The sequence below is a fragment of the Callorhinchus milii genome, unplaced genomic scaffold, assembly GCF_018977255.1.
Source record: "Callorhinchus milii isolate IMCB2004 unplaced genomic scaffold, IMCB_Cmil_1.0 Scaffold9, whole genome shotgun sequence".
Classification (NCBI taxonomy): Eukaryota; Metazoa; Chordata; class Chondrichthyes; order Chimaeriformes; family Callorhinchidae; genus Callorhinchus; species Callorhinchus milii.
The window spans coordinates 23,165,303-23,188,819 of NW_024704750.1; the positions used below are offsets into that span (position 1 = coordinate 23,165,303).

General features: G+C 56.3%; 2 protein-coding genes across 2 annotated transcripts in view; one reads left to right on the top strand and one right to left on the bottom strand.

The window, feature by feature from the left end:
- The window catches only part of atg2a (autophagy related 2A), a 41,390-nt gene extending 24,342 nt beyond the window's left edge, over window positions 1-17,048 (top strand). The window contains exons 24-42 of the mRNA XM_042337862.1: window positions 827-933; window positions 1,045-1,137; window positions 1,220-1,290; window positions 1,503-1,579; window positions 1,874-2,041; window positions 2,376-2,520; window positions 6,345-6,553; window positions 6,760-6,986; window positions 7,969-8,119; window positions 8,242-8,442; window positions 8,691-8,792; window positions 9,379-9,463; window positions 9,558-9,729; window positions 10,727-10,796; window positions 11,911-11,993; window positions 12,235-12,356; window positions 12,712-12,866; window positions 13,981-14,133; window positions 15,388-17,048. Of these exons, the coding sequence (XP_042193796.1) occupies window positions 827-933; window positions 1,045-1,137; window positions 1,220-1,290; window positions 1,503-1,579; window positions 1,874-2,041; window positions 2,376-2,520; window positions 6,345-6,553; window positions 6,760-6,986; window positions 7,969-8,119; window positions 8,242-8,442; window positions 8,691-8,792; window positions 9,379-9,463; window positions 9,558-9,729; window positions 10,727-10,796; window positions 11,911-11,993; window positions 12,235-12,356; window positions 12,712-12,866; window positions 13,981-14,133; window positions 15,388-15,618 (2,622 nt within the window). The 3' untranslated portion in view covers window positions 15,619-17,048. The remainder of the gene's footprint in view (window positions 1-826; window positions 934-1,044; window positions 1,138-1,219; window positions 1,291-1,502; window positions 1,580-1,873; window positions 2,042-2,375; window positions 2,521-6,344; window positions 6,554-6,759; window positions 6,987-7,968; window positions 8,120-8,241; window positions 8,443-8,690; window positions 8,793-9,378; window positions 9,464-9,557; window positions 9,730-10,726; window positions 10,797-11,910; window positions 11,994-12,234; window positions 12,357-12,711; window positions 12,867-13,980; window positions 14,134-15,387) is intronic.
- A 5,392-nt stretch (window positions 17,049-22,440) lies between these two features.
- Window positions 22,441-23,239, bottom strand: tmed8 (transmembrane p24 trafficking protein 8; the record flags this gene model as incomplete). Its single annotated transcript, XM_042337877.1, is given in 1 exon segment — window positions 22,441-23,239. A coding segment is annotated over 1 exon segment (220 nt), but the record flags the coding sequence as incomplete, so codon positions are not given.
- Window positions 23,240-23,517: the final 278 nt, after the last annotated feature.

The following is a 23,517-nucleotide window of genomic DNA, read 5'->3' on the forward strand; positions in this document are numbered from 1 at the left end:
GTTTATATAGGTTAATCATAACCTCCTGACTCTTGTACTCTATGCCCCTATTTATAAAGCCTAGTATCCCATTTGCCCTTTTTACAGCTTTATCTACCTGTCCTGCCACCTTCAAGGATTCATTTACCTGCCCCCCCAGGTCTCTGCTTTTTTACCCCCCCTTAAGATTGTATTACCGCCTATATTGCCTCCCCTCATTCTTTCTACCAAAATGCATTACCTCATATTTCTCCACATTGAAACTCATCTGTCATGTGTCGCCCATTTTACCATTCTGTCTATGTCTTCCTGCAGTCGGCTCCTATCCTTCTCACTGTTTACCCCCTCCCTAACTTTGTGTCGTCCGCAAACTTGGAAATGGTGCTTTCTATAGCCAAGTCCAGATCATTTATGTATATTAAGAAGAGCAGTGGTTCTAATACCGATCCCTGGGGGACGCCACTGTACACTTCCCTCCAGTCAGAAAAGCAGCCGTTCACCACAACTCTCTGCTTTCTGTCTCCCATCCAGTTCTGGATCCGCTGCCAGTGTCCCTTTTATACCATTGGCTTCTATCTTTCTTACAAGTCTTTCACGTGGCACTTTGTCAAATGCCTGTTATTCTATATGACACACACGCAGGCTGTTATTCTATATGACACACACGCAGGCTGTTATTCTATATGACACACACGCAGGCTGTTATTCTATATGACACACACGCAGGCTGTTATTCTATATGACACACACGCAGGCTGTTATTCTATATGACACACACGCAGGCTGTTATTCTATATGACACACACGCACACATACAGAGGCTGATGGACTGATTCTGTGCCACCAGATCCTGGATTTCCTGAACATTACTGATGAGCCAGTGTTGGGTTACGCTCCCCCAGCCAATGCCATCACCTTTCATTTGCACTTGTGGAACTGTGCCTTGGACTACAGGTGAGAGAGCGTGGAGTAGCACAGCCCAGGCTGTATGATGTGGATCAGGGGCACTTGGGTGAGGACCACCCATGCTGCTGTGTAATGCTCTGACCATGGCTTGTGTTTCAGGCCATTGTACCTGCCAATCCGAGCTTTGCTCACTGTCGAAACCTTCACCATCTCCAGTAACGCTGTCCTGGACAAGTACAGCTCCACACTCAGGTAAGAGCTGCCACTACGCTCAGAGTTTCAGCTCCTCCACAGCTGTTTATGCAGCAAAATAACTAAACCTCTGGTTTTACAGGATAATCATCGACGATACTGCCTTATATTTGTCTGAGAAATGTAACCCAGGGGCCGTGAACTTAAAGAGAGGTGAGCACTCAGCATGTTCTTTTATAATTATAATAATAATTAGACTTTATTGGTAGAATGAGGGACTTGTGTTTCTGCATTTAGTTTGTTCACCCGTCACTGTGTGTCTGCCGCCGTGTGTGTGTCTGCTGCCGTGTGTCTGAGCCCAGCCTCACCGCTCGCTTGGAGTTGGTAAGAGATTGTAACTGCCTGTGTCCCAATATCTGTTGCAGATTACGTGCGAGTCTTGGATATGGGAGTGTTGGAATTCCGAATCACAGCATCAAAGCCGACTGCAGAGGGAGTGAGGGTGAGAGTGCCTGAGAAATGTTAATGCCAGTGTCTGTGTGTCCATTCCCCCACCCCCTGACTGTCCCAGCCCTCACTTCCTGACTGCCCCCACCCCCTGACTACCCTCTGCCCCCCCCAAACCCCACACCCCCTGACTGCCCTCTGACCCCCCATATGCCCACCCCCTGATTGGCATCTGTCCCCCTCATCCCTCCACCCCCTGACTACCCTCTGTCCCCCATATGCCCATCCCCTGACTGCCCTCTGTCCCCCTCATCCCCACACCCCCTGACTTCCCACTGTTTTGCCCCAGGATCAGCCTCGCTTCGAGCTGCGCTGCTCTAGTGATGTCATCCACATCCGCACCTGCTCGGACTCGTGTGCCGGCCTGATGAACCTGATCCAGTACATGGCCAGTTACGGGGACCTGCAGCCCCCTAGCAAGTGTGAGGAGACCCCAGGATCAGCACCCAGCAACCGGGTAATGTGCCCGCATTATACCCTGTCTGCTCTCACACACGCGCTCCCACACACACACTCTCACTCGCGCACACGCTCTCACACGCATGCTCACACACATGTGCACACGCTCTCACATGCATGCTCACACACACGCATGCTCACATACACACGCGCATGCTCACAAACACGCTCACACACGCTCTCTCACACGCGTGCTCTTGCATACACACTCGCACTCGCTCACACTCGTGCACACACACACGCGCGCTCTCGCGCGCACACGCTCTCACATGCACACACCATGGTGTGTGAAAGCTGCTATAGCAGTGCAAGCTGTTGCTGTTGTTGTTCAGGCGGGCTCGGGTGACAACGCCCCCTGCAGGACCTCCGGCCTTGCTGAGGCTGAGCAGAAGCGACTGCGGGACCTGATGATTGACGCGATGGAGGAGATGGATGTGCTGCCCGCCTCCCCTCCCCCCGCCCCACAGCAGCCTAACGGTGAGAGCCTCAGTGTCCCCGGCCCCTCCCTGCCTGAGGCAGACCCACGTCACTGACAGCTCGCTGACCTCTCTCCACCTCAGCACAGCGAGGCCCGAGTTCACTCAAGGGGTTAACGTTATGAGCAGAAGTTTGTAGAAGTGTCTGTTTCTCCAGTGGAGCAGAGGAAGGGACGAGGAGCTCAGTGAGCTCCTCCTGAGCTCAGTGCTGGGGGAGTGAGCGCCAGTCACAGTGCCAGTCACAGTGCCAGTCCCTGTGGTTTGGGGTGAGGTAAGACTGAAGGAGGTCCTGTCTGTTGGGTGCTGCTCTGAGGGACCTTGATTATGAGGAAAGGCTAGAGAGGCTGGAATTATTCTTGTTGGAGCAGAGAAGGTTACAAGGAGGCCTAATAGAGGCCTTCAAAATCATGAGAGGATTTGATGAGAGGATCCTTGATCAGAGCGTTGACATCATGGCCTTAACGGAAACCTGGCTAACCCCAGGCGACACCTTCCCCCTCACGGAGGCCACACTACCCGACTACACCTCCCACCACATGACACCGTGGCGGTGGTGGAGCCCTTATCGCAAGGACACCACTTGCCCTATCCCCCTACTCCTCTGGCTCTTTCCCCTCTTTTGTGCACCTCGCCCTCTCCCATCCCTCCTTTCTCTCACTCAAAATCCTCCTCCTCTACCGGCCCCCTAAAACCTCTCCCACCTTCATCTCCGATATTTCTACCCTACTTACATCTCTCTGCCTCTGCTCTGATCGCCTCATCATCCTGGGCGACTTCAACCTGCACTTCACCCCCTCCTGCTCCATCTCCTCAGACTTCTCTTCCCTGCTCTCCTCGCTCAACCTCTCCCTCCACATCAACTCCCCCACTCACAGTCACGGCCACCCACTCGACTTGGTGATCACCCGGGGCCTCAGTGTCTCGGATGTCACTATCACCGACAAGGCCGTCTCCGACCACCACTTCATCTCCTTCACCACCTCCACCCCCTCCCCACCTCCACCAGACCCACCACCATCTTCTACCGCCCCTGGAAGAAGTTAACCCCACAATCCCTAACCGCTGCCTTGGAGTCCTCTGAACTCCTCTCCCTCTGGCCTTCAACCCTCACTGACCCCTCTTCTGCTCTCACCCTCCTCCACAACACCCTCTCCTCCACACTCGACACTCTTGCCCCCATCACCTCCCGTACTGTCTCCTACTCTCGCTCCTCCCCCTGGTTCACCACCCACCTCCGCTCACTGAAGAGCCAGGTGTGGGCCGCTGAACGCACCTGCCTCAAATCTGGCCTAACGGTCCACCGACAAATCTGGCTGGACCTCCTCAAAATCTACCGCTCCACTCTAGCCTCGGCCAAGTCGTCCTTCTACTCCAGGATAATCCTGGAGGCGAAGAACAACCCCAGGCTTCTGTTCTCTACCACATCCCGACTCCTCCGTCCCCCCCGCCACCCCGCGCAGGTCATCTCCTCCAACCTTCACTGCGAGGAGATGCTGGATTTCCTTGAATCCAAAATCAAGGGAATCCGCTCCGCGGTCACTTCCCCTCCAACTTCCACCCACCCCTTCCCCCCCACACTCCGACTCCTACCCATCCTCCCCTACACACCTTCGTACCCGTTTCCCCACCCTCTGTCACCAAACTCATCCTATCCCTGAAACCCACCACCTGCTCCCTTGACCCCATCCCCACTCCACTCCTTATCTCCCAGCTCCACCTCCTTGCCCCACATATCACAGACATCGTCAACCTGTCCCTCTCCTCTGGCTCTGTTCCCATTCCCTTAAAAACTGCCACCATCACTCCCACCTTGAAAAAANCCTCCCTTGATGCGTCGCAGCTATCAAGCTACCGGCCCATCTCCAACCTCCCCTTCCTGTCCAAGGTCCTTGAAAGAGTTGTCGCCTCCCAACTGCGCTCTTTCCTCTCCACCCATGAACTATTCAAACCCCTTCAGTCGAGTTTCCGTGCTGCCCATAGCACAGAAACCGCCCTGGTCAAGATCACCAATGACATCTTTGACATCTCTGCCTCCTCGTCCTCCTCGACCTATCGGCAGCATTCGATACGGTCGACCACGCTATCCTCCTCCACCGCTTGTCCTCCCACCTCAACCTTCAAGGCCCTGTCCTTGAGTGGTTTAGGTCGTACCTCTCCCACCGTCTTCATTTTGTTTCCACAAACGGCTTTTCCTCCACCCCCCGCACTGTCTCGTGCGGTGTCCCTCAGGGCTCTGTCCTCGGTCCCCTCCTCTTCACCCTCTATATGCTCCCCCTGTGGTGACATCATCCGCAGACATGGGGTTAACTTCCACATGTATGCGGATGACACCCAACTCTACCTTTCCTCCTCTACCCTCAACTCCACGACCCCCGATGTCCTGACAGCTGTCTGTCCGACATCGAGTCCTGGACGAGAGACAACTTTCTTCAGCTCAACGTGCGTAATACTGAGGCCCTCCTGATTGGCTCACGTCAGCGCATCCGCACCTCAGGCGCTGACAGCATCAGCTCCGCACTCTCCACCTCTCAAAGCCATCAGGAACCTCGGTGTTCTGTCCTTTCTTCCTCATATCCGCACCACAACTGGCACCGCTTTCCATCACCTCCGGAATATCGCCAGACAACGGCACTACCTCACCCCTCACGCGGCTGAAACTCTGGTCCACGCCTTTATCACCTCAAGGCTGGACTATGGGAACTCTCTCCTCGTCGGCCTTCCCGGCCCTCCCTCCACACTGCAGGTCATTCAGAACTCTGCAGCTCGTGTACTGTCCCGCACCAGACACCGCGCCCACATCACTCCCACCCTTGCCCTCGCCCTCGCCCTCACCCTCGCCCTCGCCCTCACCCTCGCCCTCACTCCCACCCTCGCCCTCGCTCGCCTCCACTGGCTCCCCAGCCCCCAGAGGATCGAATTCAAGATCCTCATCCTCACCTACAAGGCCATTCACGGTTTCACTCCCTCCTACCTCTCCGACCTACTATCCCCCTACTTACCTGCCCGTACTCGCCGTTCCTCTGGCTCCGGTCTGCTCCACATCCCCCGCCCCAACCGCCCTACCATCGGTGGCCTTCAGCCTCTCAGCCCCGAGGCTCTGGAACTCCATCCCCAGTGCCTTCGCCGCTTCCTCCCTTTCCTCCTTCAAGGCCGGTCTCAAGGCCTTTCTCTTTGACTGTGCCTTCAGCTCCCCTCTCGACTCTCTACCCCCTCCTCGCTCCCTCCCTTCCCTCCCCTCACACTGACCATTTCCCCCCTCCTCGCTCCCTCCCTTCCCTCACCCTGACCATTTCCCCCCAATGCTCGAGTCCTGACCCAACTGTCCAGTGCCTTGGGACGTCCTCCCGACGTGAAAGGCGCTCTATAAATGAAATCTTGTTGTTGATAGGTTAGAAAGGGGAAAACTGTTCCCACTGGTGGGTGTGTCGGTGACTCGAGGTCACAGATTCAAAATGGTCTCTAAAAGAAGCCGAGGGGAGGTGACAAGAAATTTTTTCACGCAGCGAGTTGTTCGAATCTGGAACGCATTGCCTGAAAGGGTGGTGGAGGCCGATTCAATAATTACTTCTAAAAACGCGGTGGACGTGTATTTGAGGACGGGTTTGCAGGTTATGGGGAAAGGGCTGGGGAGTGGGATTGACATTACATTGCTCTTTTCAAAGAACCGGCACAGACTCAATGGGCCGAATGGCCTCTTTTTGTGCTGCATGATTCTATGTCCCGACATTGCAGCTCTTGAGAAGCTTCCCTTCATGGTCCCATGGCAGAGGCTGGTTGGTTAACTCTCTCTCTCTCGCTCTCTGTCCATTCTTCTCTTGTGCTCAGGGATCCACATCACTCTCAGTCAGGAGACAGACGTGCCCAGGTCAGACCTCTTCCTCTTCCCTGATGAGAGCGGGGGGTCTTCGCAGGAGCAGAGCCCGACCTCCCCCGTCAGCTCCCCCGCTCCACACCCCCCCCGCCCGGCCTTCCCCAAAGAGCAGCCCGAGAGTGAGGACTTCTGTATCCTTGAGGCACCCAAGATGCCCGTCCTGGTAAGAGAGTCGGAGGGAGGTGTGAGGGGGTGGGGGCTGTGTGCGAGGGGTTGGGGGGCTGTGTGCGAGGGGTTGGGGGGCTGTGTGCGAGGGGATGGGGGCTGTCTGTGAGGGGGTGGGGGCTGTGTGCGACGGTGTGGGGGCTGTGTGTGAGGGTGGGTGCTATGTGTTGTGTTCTTGACAGCTGTTGCCTGTGTTGTTGGCAGAGAGAGACTGAGCCCATGGTGAGGGCCCTGGTCTGTGGGGACATTGTGATTAAGGACGAACACTTCATGTTACCCACGAGGAAGACGGACACCGGCAAAGCTCCCCTCCACCTGCCTGTGCCCGAGGTGCACTATGTGGTGAAGGAGGTGTCTGTGGTCTGGCACTTGTACGGGGGCCGTGATTTCACCACCCCCCCTGCTGCTCGCTCCCCCGCCAAGAGCCCCAGGTGGGTCACAGCTCAGTGTGGAGACATATTATAGAATCAGGAGGAGGACATTTGGCCCATCGTGTCTGCCGCTCTTTGAAAAGAGCTTCCAATTCAACCCCACTCCCCCGCTCTCTCCCCATAGACCTGATCAACCCCACTCCCCCACTCTCTCCCCATAGCCCTGATTAACCCCACTCCCCCACTCTCTCCCCATAGACCTGATCAACCCCACTCCCCCACTCTCTCCCCATAGCCCTGATCAACCCCACTCCCCCGCTCTCTCCCCATAGCCCTGATCAACCCCACTCCCCCGCTCTCTCCCCATAGACCTGATCAACCCCACTCCCCCACTCTCTCCCCATAGCCCTGATTAACCCCACTCCCCCACTCTCTCCCCATAGACCTGGTCAACCCCACTCCCCCGCTCTCTCCCCATAGCCCTGATCAACCCCACTCCCCCGCTCTCTCCCCATAGCCCTGATCAACACCACTCGCCTGTTCTCTCCCCATAGCCCTGATCAACCCCACTCCCTCACTCACTCCCCATAGCCCTGATCAACCTCTCTCCCCATCTCTCCCCATAGCCCTGCAAACTTGTCCTCCACAAATAATTGCTGTTACGATGCTGCTGTACGTAATTGGCTGCTGTGTTTCGTCCACAAAATATACAGTCAATTCATTTTACAGTATGTCCTGTGAAGCACTGTGAGACGTCTCGAAGACGTGTTAAGGCCCTGTATCAAATACAAGGATTATTATTTTTGCTGGGTGGGGGGGGGGAGCTGTGATAAATAACTTGAGTTTCCTCGCTCCCTTCCTCAACTCCTTCAAGATCCGTCTCAAGACCCTCCTCTTCGACTGCCCCTTTAGTCACTCTCCTACCTCTGCCCTCCACCCCCAGCTCGGGTCCAAATCCCTGTCTGACCAGCACCTTGGGATGTCCTCCTGACGTGAGCAGTGCTGTGTAAATGTTTGACTTTGATGCTGTTTCTTCCTTTAGTCCTAAACCTGCTGCCAGCACCTCACACAGCTCCCCGGCCCCGACCCCGGCCCCGACCCCGGCTCCAGCCCGACACAGCCGCTCCGCCCGGCGCACACCAGGGGGGCCCGGCAGGAACCACCAGATCCTCATGGAGATTCAGTTCAGCAAGGTGAGAGCTTCCCTCTGCCCCGCACCTTGTTTTTGCTCTAACTCCATTCCCCATGGTGTCTGTGCTGGGGCTCGCTACCCCACTGGAGCTCTCTATCACCCCATTCCCTGCTCCCTCCTCAGGTGAAGTTTCAGCACGAGGTGTATCCGGTTGTGGATGTGAAGCGGCCTGGGGCTGGGGGAGGGACCGAGCGCCCCATCTCTCGCCAGGTCTTTATTGTCCAGGACCTGGAAATCCGTGACCGCCTGGCAACATCCCAGATGAACAAATTCCTGTACCTGTACTCCAGCAAAGAGCTGCCAAGGAAAGCTCACTCCAACATGGTGAGGCTGTCTCTGCCTCGCTCGCCCTCGGCCCCTCGCTCGCCCTCGGCCCCTCGCTCGCCCTCGGCCCCTCGCTCGCCCTCGGCCCCTCGCTCGCCCTCGGCCCCTCGCTCGCCCTCGGCCCCTCGCTCGCCCTCGGCCCCTCGCTCGCCCTCGGCCCCTCGCTCGCCCTCGGCCCCTCTCCGCCTCTCTCTCTCTCGCACACTTGCTCTCTGTTTCTCGCTAACCTCACACTGTTCCTTTTCCAGTTGACGATTAAGGCTTTGCACGTGAGACCAGACTCGGCTCAGACCCCCCGCGAGTGTTGTTTACGAGTCACACTAATGCCGCTGCGTCTCAATATTGACCAGGTTTGTGCCAGCCCCGTGCCCCCACTTTACAAAGGGGGCAGTCCGCAGCCAGCTTAGTGATGGCTGGGGGTGGGGGCGATTTGTGTGTGTGGGCTAAGGGATATCTGACTGGGAGGTATATCTTCTGTCGGTGAAGCTGTTGGGGGTGTGGGGGGGTATCTGGGTGTGGGGGGGATGTGTGGGTGTGGGGTGGTATCTGGTTGTGAAGGGATGTATGGGTGTAAGGGGCTATCTGGGCGTGGCTATCTGGGCGTGGGGGGGGGCTATCTGGGCGTGGGTAGGGCTATCTGGCCGTGGGCTATCTGGGCGTGGGGGGGGGCTATCTGGGCGTGGGGGGGGCTATCTAGGCGTGGGGGGATCTCCTGCACGTGAAGCTGTGGTGAGGGTCTCGCTGTTCCCAGTCCCCTGCGGTTATGTCTGGTCTCTGTGGCTCAGACGGCTCCGGCCTGTGCCCCAGTGTGTATTCGGCCCCTCGGCCTCCCCCCGCGCCCCCTCCCGGAGGACCCCATGCTGCCTGTACAACCTACTGCTGCCAGGTTTGTCTGTTTCTTGTCCAATCCCTGATCCGCCCTCTCTCTCCCTTTAGGATGCGCTGTTTTTCCTGAAGGATTTTTTCACCAGTCTGGCTGCAGAGGTGGAACTGCTCTCTGCTCCCGACCCAGCCCAGGAAGGTACGTTCAGCCCAGTGACCGGGGCCGGGTTAGTGGGAGCGGGTCGGGGCGAGCGGGTTGTTGTGACCAGGTCTTGTCTCTCTATGGTCTCCAGTCAGAAAGCTGCCCAGAGCAGACGCTGGGGGCAGCCCGGGGAGAAACATGGCGTGTCCCATCATTACTCTCCCTGGTCAGTGTGACTCAGCTCCTCACCCCGGCACTGACCGCCTGACCATCACCAGCGACAGCAGCTACACTACCTTCCGGGACCAGCCCATCTTCTTCCGGTGAGTCTCCAACAAACATTCATCACACCAGAAAACAACCAGCAATGGGGCAGTGCACACCAATCAATCAGCTTGTGTGTGTGAGAGAGAGTGAATGTGTGAGAGAGAGAGCGCGTGAGAGAGGGAGCGCGTGTGAGAGCGCTTGAGAGTGAGCGTGTTAGAGAACAACAGAGCGTGAAAGAGTATGAGAGTGTGAGAGGAGTGAAAGAACGAGAGCGTGCTTGTGTGAGAGAGGGAACGTTTGTGTGAATAAGAGCGTATGAAAGAGAGCTTGCGAATGAGAGAACGCGTGTGAGAGCGCGTGTGAATGAGAGAGCGTGTGAGAGAGAGAGAGCGTGTGAATGAGAGAGAGCTGGTGTGAGAGAGCGTGTGAATGAGCGAGAGGGTGTGAGAGAGAGCTGGTGTGGGGAATTGATGTCCAGCCAGGTGTTGTTGGTTGAGGGTAGTATGTGGTGGGGAGGGCTGTGTCGGGGTGGGTGTGTGTGCTCTCTGCCCCTTGCTGTGACTGATGTGTGACGGGGTGGGGTGGGGATACGGGGTTATGGGTACGGGGGGTTTGTGGGCTGTGGTTAGGTGGGTGGGGTGGTGTATGGGGAGTGGGGGGGTATTCTGTTCCCCCGCCCTACCATCGGTGGCCGGGCCTTCAGCCTCTCAGCCCCGAGGCTCTGGAACTCCATCCCCCAGTGCCTTCGCCGCTTCCTCCCTTTCCTCCTTCAAGGCCGGCCTTCAGCTCCCCTCTCGACTCTCTACCCCCTCCTCGCTTCTTCCCTTCCCTCCCCTCACCATTTCCCCCATCCTCGCTCCCTCCCTTCCCTCCCCTCCCCCTGACCATTTCCCCCCTCCTCGCTCCCTCCCTTCCCTCCCCCTGACCATTTCCCCTCTGCTCGGGTCCCGACCCAATTGTCCAGCGCCTTGGGACGTCCTCCCGACTTGAAAGGCGCTCTATAAATAAAATCTTGTTGTTGATGATGATGATCCCAGTCTCTCTCTGTTCCAGGGAATTCCGCTTCACCTCCGAAGTGCCGATCCGCCTGGACTATCATGGCAAACACGTGGCCATGGAACAGGTACACAATGAGCTGGCAAATCAAACACACAGGTACCACACGTACACAAGGCACCACACACGTACACACAGGCACCACACACGTACACACAGGCACCACACACGTACACACAGGCACCACACACACACACACAGGCACCACACGTACACACAGGCACCACACGTACACACAGGCACCACACACACACACACACCCGACCCCAGCACAGCACGGCCTCCCCAGCTACTGGTGGCAGTGAATTTGCTCCATTGTAAATATGTGGATTGATCAACAACAAGATTACATGTGTATAGAGCCTTTCAAGTTGGGAGAACGTCCCAAGGCGCTGGACGGAGAACAGCATTTCAGACCCGAGCGGGGGGAGAAGGGAGGGGGAGAGGGAGGGGGGTGGCCGATGGCATGGATGAAGAGGAAAGTCTTGAGGCGGGACTTGAAGGAGGCTTCATGTGCTGACAATCACAGTGATTGATTGGCTCAAAACCATGATGCAGACACCTCCCAACTGAGCTGCCTGTGTAGTGTGTGGGGATGTGGGCTCTCATTCTCAATAGCCTCCCCCATCACCCACCACCACCATGTGGGACAGAGAAACATAGGAACAGGAGGAGGCCATTCAGCCCCTCGAGCCTGTTCCGCCATTCTATAAGATCATGGCTGATCTGTACCTCAACTCCAATTACCCGCCTTTGCCCCATATCCCCTGATGTCCTGACCCAACAAATGTCTGTCCACCTCACATTGACAATGTGACTGGATCCGGCCATAATCCACAGCCTTTTGGGGGAGGGAGAGAGTTCCAGATTTCCACTCCCCTTTGGGTGAAAACCTGCCCCTGATTTACTCCTAAATGGCCTCTAATGGGCTCTAATGTTCAGGTGATGGCCGTTGTTCTGGATTCCCCACCAGAGGAAACAGTTTCTCTGGAGCTGCCGATCAAACCCCTTTAGTGTTCTAAACACCTCAATCACATCCGCCTCAACCTCCTGAACTCAAGGGGTTACAGATCAAGTTTAGGGAGGGAGAGGGCGAGAACAGGGCTGTGAGTGGGGAGTGGTTAGACACGGTGATGGCTGAGCTGGTTGAGGTGAGGACATGGCTTCATTCTGTGCTCCAGGGAACCTTTGCCGGTATCTTGATGGGCCTGGCTCAGCTCAACTGCTCCGAGCTCAAGTTAAAGAGACTCTGTTACCGACACGGGTAAGAGAACAGCGAGCAAGGCATGTGAGGGTGCGGGAGGGGACGGGTTGTGTGTGTGTGTGTGTGTGTGTGTGTGGGCGCTGTGTGTGTGGGGTGTGGGCAATGTGTGTGTGTGGGGGAGTTGTGTGTGTGTGTGGGCGCGGAGGATACTGTAGGTGTGAGTGTGAAGGTGTGTGTGGGGGGTAGTGTGTGTGTAGGTGTGTGTTATCACTGTGATAACAGGTGTTTTCTCTGTCCGCAGGTTGCTGGGTGTAGACAAGTTGCTGTGCTATGTGTTAAATGAGTGGCTGACGGACATCAGGAAAAACCAGCTGCCGGGGCTACTGGGAGGCGTGGGCCCCATGCACTCCCTGGTGCAGCTCGGTCAGTGACCCCCCCCCCACCCCACCACTCTCTCCCTGTCGCTCTCACACCCTCTCTCTCACACTCTCTCTCTCACACCCTCTCTCTCCTGTCTCTCTCTCTTCGTCTCTCTCTCTCACCCTCTCTCTCTCTCTCACACTCTCGCTCCCTGTCTCTCTCTCACACTCTCTCTCCCTGTCTCTCTCTCTCTCACCCCCTCTCTCTCAACCCCACTCTCTCACCCCCACTCTCTCACACCCTCTCTCTCGCCGTCTCTCTCACCCTTTCTCTCTCCGTCTCTCTCTCTCACCCTCTCTCTCTCCCTGTCTCTCTCTCACCCTCTCTCTCACACACCCTCTCTCTCTCTCTCTGTCAGTCCAAGGCCTGCGGGACCTGGTGTGGCTCCCAATCGAGCAATACCGCAAAGATGGCAGCATCGTGCGGGGGCTCCAGCGCGGAGCCGCCTCCTTCGGAACTTCCACAGCAATGGCTGCTCTGGAGCTGACCAACCGCCTGGTACAGACCATCCAGGTAACCCACCAGTTCCACGCCTCGGCTTTGAAGCTCCCCGGGTTGCCATCACTGTAGCCTCACAGCGAGGAGTCACGTTCCCATTCACCGTCTTGGCAAGTGGCAACCACGCGGCAGCCATTTGCCAGGACGATGAATGGCAACTTGTCTCCTCGCCGCGTGGCTACGGTGACGGTCCTGTCAGCCGGAGACTGACGCTCACTGTCGTCTGTGGGTGTTTATCACCCTCGTTCATGCCCGGCTTCACTGGCTCTCCGTCCCGCAGAGAATCAAGTACAAAACCCTCGTTCCCACTTTCAAAACCCTTCATGATTGTTCCCCCCGACTTCTCCGACTTCCTCACCCCATATCAGCCCCTCTGCTCCCTCCGCTCGGCAGACACTGGTCTGCTCCAGGTCCCCCACACTTCCCACCTCACCATTGGTGGTCAGGCCTTCAGCCTCTCTGCCCCCACGCTCTGGAACTCCATCCTGCAATCCCTCCCCCTCCTCAAGTCCTGTCTAAAGACATTCCTCTTCGACCGTGGCTTCAGCCACCCTCCCACCCCCACCCCCTCTGCTCCCCACCCTCCCACCCCCATCCCCTCTGCTCTCCACCCTCCCACCCCCTCTGCTCTCCACCCTCCCACCCCCACCCCCTCTGCTCCCCACCCTCCCACCCCCACCCCCTCTGCTCTCCACCCTCCCACCCCCTCTGCTCTCCACCCTCCCACCCCCACCCCCTCTGCTCTCCACCCTCCCACCCCCACCCCCTCTGCTCTCCACCCTCTCACCCCCTCTGCTCCCCACCCTCTCACCCCCACCCCCTCTGCTCCCCACCCTCCCACCCCCTCTGCTCCCCACCCTCCCACCCCCTCTGCTCCCCACCCTCCCACCCCCTCTGCTCCCCACCCTCCCACCCCTCTGCTCCCCACCCTCCCACCCCCTCTGCTCCCCACCCTCCCACCCCCTCTGCTCTCCACCCTCCCACCCCCTCTGCTCCCCACCCTCCCACCCCTCTGCTCCCCACCCTCCCACCCCCTCTGCTCCCCACCCTCCCACTGTCCAGTTCCCTGGGATGTTTTCCCGATGTGCACGGGGATGTACAAGTGCAATTTGTTGTTGTTGTTTCTCAGGCGGCTGCGGAGACGGCCTATGACATGGTGTCCCCAGGACCCGGTGGCGGGGGGGCCTTGACCAGGACCAAGCGTCTCTCCCAGCACCGCCTGGCACATCAGCCCGTGGACCTGCGCGAGGGGGTGGCCAAGGCCTACGATGTGGTGCGAGAGGTGAGGCCGTGGTCACACAATCACTACACTTTCTAGTATATCCCGTGAAGCGCTTTGAGAAGTCTGAAGGTCGTGATAAAGCGCGATATCAAACGCAAGGATTATTACTGTTATTTCCTAAGACGGCTCCACGATCACATCCCATCACATCAGCACAACCACTCAAAGCGCTTCACACGACTCAACAACCAACAGTGTGTTACATTTATACAGCGCCTTTCACGTCAGAAGGATTTCCTGTAGCTCAGTGGTTAGAGCAGTGGCCTCACAAGCGAGAGGACCCGGGTTTGATTCCCAGGCAGGACGAACCCTGAAGCAAGTTTCCTTACTCCACACACCGCTGTTTAGCTGCAGTCAGTAAGTGGTGGATCGCTTTTCCAGGGGTAATAATCAGTTCAAAATAAATAAAAATAAATTGGTCACTTCAATCCACGACTGTTTGTGGGACGCTGCCGTGCGCAATTGGCTGCCACATTCCGCCCACAAAATATACAGTCACTACACTTTACAGTCTATTCTGTGAAGCGCTTTGAGACGTCTCAAAGATCAATACAAGGATTATTATTATAAAGTGCTGTAACAGGAAAGGGGGCACTTTGGGGTTGGCCGCTCTCATCAGGGGCGGCAGCCAAACACGCACACCAAGACTAGATTCACAGCTCCACGACTGCTCGTGGGTCTTTGCTAAGTGCAAATTGATTGCTGCGTTTCACCCACAAAACACACAGTCATTCCACTTTACAGTATATTCTGTAAAGCACTTTGAGACGCCATGAAGTGAATGAGGAATTTTATTTGGGGGATTGCCCCAGGAAACCAAGAGAGAGAGAGAAACTCCCTTTTTTTGAGCAGTGCCGTGAGATCATGGAGTCCTGTAGCTCAGTGGTTCGAGCACTCGTTTTGCAAGTGAGAGACCCGAGTTCAATCCCCGGGGGGTCAGGGCCAAACTTCGGGCAAGTTTCCTTACTCCACACAGAGCCTAATAATAATCCCTCCAAAACCAAAAACAACAATAAATTGGTCCTTTTCAATCTACGACTGTTTGTGGGACATTGCTGTGCGCAATTGGCTGCTGCGTTCGCCCACAAATATACAGTCAATTCACTTTACAGTGTGTTCTGTGAAGCGCTTTGGGACGTCCTCCCGACGTGAAAAGCGCTATATCAAATGCAAGGATTATTATTATTATTATCTTTAACATCAGTGTGGAAAGGCCGGAACGCCAGGAGGTTACGATGTGTGTTTTTCCTGCAGGGATTCACTGACACGGCACACATGATATATGAGACGGCCACACGGGAGCATGAGCAGAGAGGCATGACTGGCGCGGTGGGAGGAGTCCTGCGGCAGATCCCGCCCACCGTGGTCAAGCCCTTGATCGTGGCCACAGAAGCCACCTCCAACGTGCTGGGTGGCATGCGGAACCAGATCCAGCCGGACGCCCGGCAGGAGGACACACAGAAGTGGAGGCTGGAGGACGAGTAAACCCACAGCTTCCCTTCTGCTCGCTCGCTCACTCACTCATTCGGGCTTCCAACCTTTCTGGGGAGAGCTGAGAGCGAGGGTGAGGCTGAGGGCTTGGTGCCTGTACTGTGGCGGCATTTTAACTAACGCTGCCTGTATATCTTGAGTCAGTGACTGAGGCAGAAACGCCAGTGACTGAGATGGACACGAGTGCGGATTGTAGGCGGATCCCGTCGCCTCCCGGCTTTGTTGATGGACAGATTATACGTCTGTCACTGACTCCGAGCCAAGCGTGGGATTGTTTGCTGTCTGTCACTGATTTTCCCGCTCCCCCTCACAGCCCCCTCAGCTGCTAGCACATCCCCCAGTGTTTCTCCACGCTCTAAACCCCACCCGTTGTTCCTGCCCTGAACAGCAAACAGACACGTCCAGTCCAGGTCACCCACCACCATGTGTGGACACAGCTTTAGCTCATGGTGGCTCCTTGCTCAGAGCTTTGATCACTGGCACCTAACGGCCCCTGAAAGCACTGCGTTAGGTCACCTTGTCCATTTCTTTGCCTATCTCCATGTCCAGCCCTCCTCTGCTCTGTGCCCTGGCTCCACGCTGCCGGTGATGCCAAACCCTGAATCCTGTGACCCCGTCTGTACGTTCACAAACTTGTTTGATGCCACAGAGTAAACGCACCATAAGAAGTGTAACGGTCATGTGTCGGGGTGGGTGACACTACAGTACCTGTTTTCCACCACTAGGCGGAGCTGAATTTACTCCGCAGACCCACTCAGGTTAACAGTCACACTCAACCCCCATCTCCCTCCAATACATCAATTACTTTCCTCTTACACTGTAAGAGAGAAGTGCTGAGGGAGGGGAGCCTTTCGTTGTGCCGCAGTGAGTCAGCCCCTGAGATCCCACCTGTTTTCCCTGTGTTCCTGTGATTGTGGTGACCAGTGCCAATGCTTCCCGGTGCCCCGCGCGGCCTGAGCGCGGCCTCCAGCAATGTCCAGCTCGGTGCTTCTCAGTCTGACAATCTTGTCTTTATTGTAAATACGTTATAATTTGAGCGCTCAGCCCCGCCGTCCCAGCTCTGTGTTCAGGCTCGGCTCGGACTCCCCGCATTCCCACAAGGAGTGTTGATGTTGATGTTGCCGGCGTTCCATACTCTGGAATCTACTGTTGCAGTTCCCGGTTGTTTTGTTCCCATTCCACGCTCTGTCTATTCTGTACAGCAGATAAAACGCCCACATGGGGTTTGGAGCTGTGTGGTAACTGCACTGTACATATTTGCTGAGATTGTCATTGCTGTGGAGGTATCACAGTGAGGTTTTAGAAGGATTGTACCATAAATGTTGTATTTCAAAAGGGAAATAATAAATAGTCTGTGTGTGTGCACTGTAGTCCTGCTCTCACTACAGAGCTGCCTGCTGCAACCACCAGACAGGATTAGTTACTGTGGGAGTGAGTTGTGACGTTTCCGTGGTGCAGAATGATTACATAGAATTACATACAATATACAGGACAGAAATAGGCCATTCGGCCCAACTGGTCTATGCCGGTGTTTGTGCTCCACATGAGCCTCCTCCTCCCTTCCTCAACTGACCCTTCAAGCATAACCTTCTATTCCTTTCTCCCTCATATACTTATCCAGCTTCCACTTAAATGTGTGTATGTTATTCACCTCAACTATTCACCACTCTCTGGGTAAAGAAGTTTATTCTGACTTTATTTGATTTATTGGTGACTATATTGATGGCCCTGGTTTTGATCTCCCCACAAGTGGAACTGTCATCTCAATGGCTTATACCCTATCAAAACCTTTCATCATTTTAAAGACCTCTATTAGGCATTTAAACCAACCCGTGTCTCTGCTCTCACCCCATGGTGTCTGTGCTGGTGCTCACTCCCCCACTGGAGCTCTCATATTCTACTTGGGTTGAACAAGAATATTCGGCCATGCACCCCCACTTGCATTTCTTATCGTGCCTGGAGAAAAGTCCTCCCCTCCATGCCCTCTCCGCTGCCCTGGAGGCATCCAGACTCCTATCCTGCCCTCCTCCTGCGATGGCCTACCGTCCTGCTGAAACCCTGGTCCACGCCTTTATCACCTCAAGGCTGGACTATGGGAACTCTCTCCTCGTCGGCCTTCCCGGCCCTCCCTCCACACTGCAGGTCATTCAGAACTCTGCAGCTCGTGTACTGTCCCGCACCAGACACCGCGAACACATCACTCCCACCCTCGCCCTCACCCTCGCCCTCGCTCGCCTCCACTGGCTCCCCATCCCCCAGAGGATCGAATTCAAGATCCTTATCGTCACCTACAAGGCCATTCACGGCCTCGCTCCCTCCTACCTCTCCGACCTACTATCCCCCTACTTACCGGCCCATCTCCAACCTCCCCTTCCTGTCCAAGGTTCTGGAACGAGTTATCGCCTCCCAGCTGCGCTCTTTCCTCTCCAACCATTCACTATTCGAACCCCTTCAATCGGGTTTCCATGCTGCCCATAGCACAGAAACCGCCCTGGTCAAGGTCACCAATGACATCTTGACCATCTGTGACCAGGGCTCCCTCTACCTCCTCGACCTATCGTCAGCATTCAATACGGTCGACCACTCTATCCTCCTCCACCGCTTGACCTCCCACCTCAACCTTCAAGGCACTGTCCTTGAGTGGTTTAGGTCGTACCTCTCCCAACGTCTCCACTTTGTCTCCACAAATTTTTTTCCTCCACCCCCCGCACTGTCTCGTGCGGTGTCCCTCAGGGCTCTGTCCTCGGTCCCCTCCTCTTCACCCTCTATATGCTCCCCCTGTGGTGACATCAACCGCAGACATGGGCTTAACTTCCACATGTATGCGGATGACACCCAACTCTACCTTTCCTCCTCTACCCTCAACTCCACGACCCCCGATGTCCTGACAGCTGTCTGTCCGCCATCGAGTCCTGGACGAGAGACAACTTTCTTCAGCTCAACGTGCGAAAAACCGAGGCCCTCCTGATTGGCTCACGTCAGCGCCTCCGCACCTCAAGCGCTGACACCATCAGCATCCAAGGCTGCACTCTCCACCTCTCAAAGCCATCAGGAACCTCGGGGTTCTGTTCGACCCTGAGCTGTCCTTTCTCCCTCATATCCGCACCACAACTGGCACCGCCTTCCATCACCTCCGGAACATGGCCGGACTACGGCACTACCTCACCCCTCACGCGGCTGAAACCCTGGTTCACGCCTTTATCACCTCAAGGCTGGACTATGGGAACTCTCTCCTCGCCGGCCTTCCCGGCACCTCCCTCCACACTGCAGGTCATTCAGAACTCTGCAGCTCGTGTACTGTCCCGCACCAGACACCGCGACCACATCACTCCCACCCTCGCCCTCACCCTCACCCTCACCCTCGCCCTCGCCCTCACCCTCGCCCTCGCCCTCACCCTCGCCCTCGATCGCCTCCACTGGCTTCCCATCCCCCAGAGGATCGAATTCAAGATCCTCATCCTCACCTACAAGGCCATTCACGGCGTCGCTCCCTCCTACCTCTCCGACCTACTATCCCCCGACTTACCTGCCTGTACCCTCCGTCCCTCCGGCTCCGGTCTGCTCCACATCCCCCGCCCCCACCCTCTGCCCTCCACCCCCCGCCCCCAGCTCTGGCGCCCTCTGGCGGCGGCTCTGGGCTGGTGGTGTGTGTTTGTGTGCGGGGCTCTGGCGCCCTCTGGCGGCGGCTCTGGGCTGGTGGTGTGTGTTTGTGTGCGGGGCTCTGGCGCCCTCTGGCGGCGGCTCTGGGCTGGTGGTGTGTGTGCGGGGCTCTGGCGCCCTCTGGCGGCGGCTCCGGGCTGTGGTTGGGCCGTTGCTATGGCAGCTGTGACCTGACACCGGGATGGAGACGGTTTTCATCCCCGAGGACCTGACCGCCAATCTGCCGTCTCTGAGCTTCGAGGCGCCGCTCACTGCGGACGGGAAGAAAATCACTAAAGCGCTGAGGGACCAGAGGCGATGGCTGAGCTGCTGCGGCTGCGGACACGCGGTGTTTTACTGCAACTTACTGACTGCCATGAGGTGGGGAGACATCAATCACTGACGGAGATCAATCACTGACGGAGATCAATAACTGAGAGAGATCAATAACTGACGGAGATCAATGGCTGATAAAGATTGATTACCTAATAGAGATTAGTGACTGTTGGAGATTAATAACGAATTATATGGATCAATAATTGATGGGAATCAATAACTGATGGCAATCATTCCCTATGACTGAGGCTGTGGCTGTGGCTGTGGTTGAGGCTGTGGCTGTGGTTGAGGCTGTGGCTGTGGTTGAGGCTGTGGCTGTGGTTGTGGCTGTGGTTGAGGCTGAGGCTGTGGCTGAGGCTGAGGCTGAGGCTGTGGTTGAGGCTGTGACTGTGGCTGTGGCTGTGGCTGTGGCTGTGGTTGAGGCTGTGGCTGAGGCTGTGGCTGAGGCTGTGGTTGAGGCTGTGGCTGTGACTGAGGCTGTGGCTGAGGCTGTGGTTGTGGCTGTGGTTGAGGCTGTGGCTGTGACTGAGGCTGTGGCTGAGGCTGTGGTTGAGGCTGTGACTGAGGCTGTGGCTGTGGCTGTGGCTGTGGTTGAGGCTGTGATTGAGGCTGTGGCTGTGACTGTGGCTGTGGTTGAGGCTGTGGTTGAGGCTGTGGCTGTGACTGAGGCTGTGACTGAGGCTGTGGCTGAGGCTGTGGTTGAGGCTGTGGCTGTGGCTGTGGTTGAGGCTGTGGCTGTGGCTGAGGCTGTGGTTGAGGCTGTGGTTGAGGCTGTGGCTGTGGCTGTGGCTGTGGCTGTGGCTATGACTGAGGCTGTGGCTGTGGCTGTGGTTGAGGCTGAGGCTATGGCTGTGGCTGTGGTTGAGGCTGTGGTTGAGGCTGTGGCTGTGGTTATGGTTGTGACTGTGGCTGAGGCTGTGGTTGAGGCTGTGGCTGTGGCTGTGGCTATGACTGAGGCTGTGGCTATGACTGAGGCTGTGGCTGAGGCTGTGGTTGAGGCTGTGGCTGAGGCTGTGGCTGTGGCTATGACTGAGGCTGAGGCTGTGGTTGAGGCTGTGGCTGTGACTGAGGCTGTGGCTGAGGCTGTGATTGAGGCTGTGGCTGTGACTGTGGCTGTGGCTGTGGCTGTGACTGTGGCTGTGGCTATGACTGAGGCTGAGGCTGTGGTTGAGGCTGTGGCTGAGGCTGTGGTTGTGGCTGTGGTTGAGGCTGTGGCTGTGGTTGAGGCTGTGGCTGTGGTTGAGGCTGTGGCTGTGGTTGAGGCTGTGGCTGTGGCTGTGACTGAGGCTGTGGCTGTGGTTGAGGCTGTGGCTGTGGTTGAGGCTGTGGTTGAGGCTGTGGCTGTGGCTGTGGTTGAGGCTGTGGCTGAGGTTGAGGCTGTGGTTGTGGTTGTGGCTGTGGTTGAGGCTGTGGCTGTGGTTGAGGCTGTGGCTGAGGTTGAGGCTGTGGTTGTGGCTGTGGCTGTGGTTGAGGCTGTGGCTATGACTGAGGCTGTGGCTGTGGTTGAGGCTGTGGCTGAGGCTGTGGTTGAGGCTGTGATTGAGGCTGTGGCTGTGACTGTGGCTGTGACTGTGGCTGTGGCTATGACTGAGGCTGTGGTTGAGGCTGTGGTTGAGGCTGTGGCTGAGGCTGTGGTTGTGGCTGTGGTTGAGGCTGTGGCTATGACTGAGGCTGTGGCTGAGGCTGTGGTTGAGGCTGTGATTGAGGCTGTGACTGAGGCTGTGGCTGAGGCTGTGGCTGTGACTGTGGCTGTGGCTGTGGTTGAGGCTGTGGCTGTGGTTGAGGCTGTGGCTGTGGTTGAGGCTGTGGCTGTGGTTGAGGCTGTGACTGAGGCTGTGGCTGAGGCTGTGGCTGTGGTTGAGGCTGTGGCTGAGGTTGAGGCTGTGGTTGTGGCTGTGGTTGAGGCTGTGGCTGTGGCTGTGGCTGTGGCTGTGGTTGAGGCTGTGGCTGAGGCTGTGGTTGAGGCTGTGGCTATGACTGAGGCTGTGGCTGTGGCTGTGGCTGTGGTTGAGGCTGTGGCTGAGGTTGAGGCTGTGGTTGTGGCTGTGGTTGAGGCTGTGGCTGTGGCTGTGGTTGAGGCTGTGGCTGAGGCTGAGGCTGTGGCTATGACTGAGGCTGTGGCTGTGGCTGTGGCTGAGGCTGTGGCTGTGGCTGTGGCTGTGGCTGTGGCTGTGGTTGAGGCTGTGGCTGTGGTTGAGGCTGTGGTTGAGGCTGTGTGGGCTGTGGTGGCGTGGAGGCTGGTGGCTGTGGCTGTGTGAGGCTGTGGCCTTGTGTGCTGTGGTGACTGGTGGTGGCTGTGGCTATGACTGGAGGCTGTGGCTGTGGTGGGCTGTGGTTGAGGCTGTTGGGCTGTGGTTGAGGCTGGTGGGTTGAGGCTGTGGCTGGCTGGTTGACTGGTTGTGCTAGACTGATGGCTGGAGGCTGTGGTGGGTTGAGGCTGGTTTGGCTGGTGGGCTGTGGCTATGACTGAGGCTGTGGCTATGGACTTGGTGAGGGTGGTGTGCTGAGGCTGTGGTTGAGGCTGTGGCTGAGGGTCTGTGGGCTGTGGGGGCTATGACTGAGGCTGTGGCGTGGAGGCTGTGGTTGGAGGCGCTTGTGATGTGGAGTGCTGTGGCGGGTGGCTGTGGAGCTGTGGCTGGGTGGACTGTGGCGTGGCTGTGGCTATGAGCTGAGGCTTGAGTGGCTGTGGCTTGATGGGCTGTGGCTTGGAGGCTGTGGCTGGTTGGGCTGTGGCTGTGGCTGTGGCTTATGACTGAGGCTGTGGCTGAGGCTGTGGTGGCTGTGGTGTTGAGGCTGTGGGCTGAGGTGGCTGGCTGGTTGTGGCTGTGGTTGAGGATTAGCCCTCTATCGAACGCCTCCAATACCACGGTCACTTGTCTCTCTTCTTCACCAGCTTTTCCTTTAACTGGTTTGAGATCCTAATTGCTGAGAGGTGTGAACGTGAGAGTGGGGGACCCGGGGGTGGGGAAAGAGAGAAGAGGTGAGTGTAACCAACCAAATTGTGAATGCTTTGAGTAGCTGTAACTTTCACAAAGCAGAAAGCAAACCCAATGGACCCAGTAGATCTGTCAGGCTGTTTTCTCTCTCTCTCTCTCTCTCTCTCTCTATAAATATATATATATAAATGCCATATATAATGGATAGAGATAGAAATTTGGGTGTATGTCACATAATTTAAAATTCAAATATAAAGATGGGTGCACATGTACTGAGCGGATTCAGGCACAAACACAGCAGAAACAAGTACAAATGTAACCCACACAAGTGCCGCTTATCAACAGTGAGACGCTGACCTTCTCTTCAAGACTCCAAATTCTCACAAGGAACAAAAAACAAAGAGTGGATAAGGTGGAAATCCTCCGGTAAAAAATATCTCTGGATGATGGGAATGGGGAGAGCTTCCCCGCTGCTGTTGTCCCTTCAGGAGCTGTAGTGGATCTGGTAGTAGAGAGTTTTATTCCTCCAAATGGAGTAGGAGTTATCAAATTTGAGGAGGTAGACACCCTGTCCCGGGTATTTGTGACGCCCGGCGTGCACTTCGGTGTGACTGTCCTTCCTGTACACTGGCAGGATCTCCTCCAGGTCAGACTTACTGGCCTGTTTGGTGCCTCTCTCTATATCACCCGGGACTGTGGCCACTGAGGAACACAGAGACACAATAATAATAATCCTTGCATTTGATATAGAGCCTTATCACATCTTCGAGACGTCTCAAAGCGCTTCACAGAACACACTGTGAAGTGAATGGACTGTATATTTTGTGGGCAAAACACAGCAGCAAATTGCATACAATACTGTTGCGCAAACATTGCAATTGAGTGATCAAATTTTTTTTTGAGAGATTATTCCCACCAAAAAGCTATCCACCAATTGATTAACAACCGGGTTGCTACTTACTGCTAGGTAAACAGCCGCGTG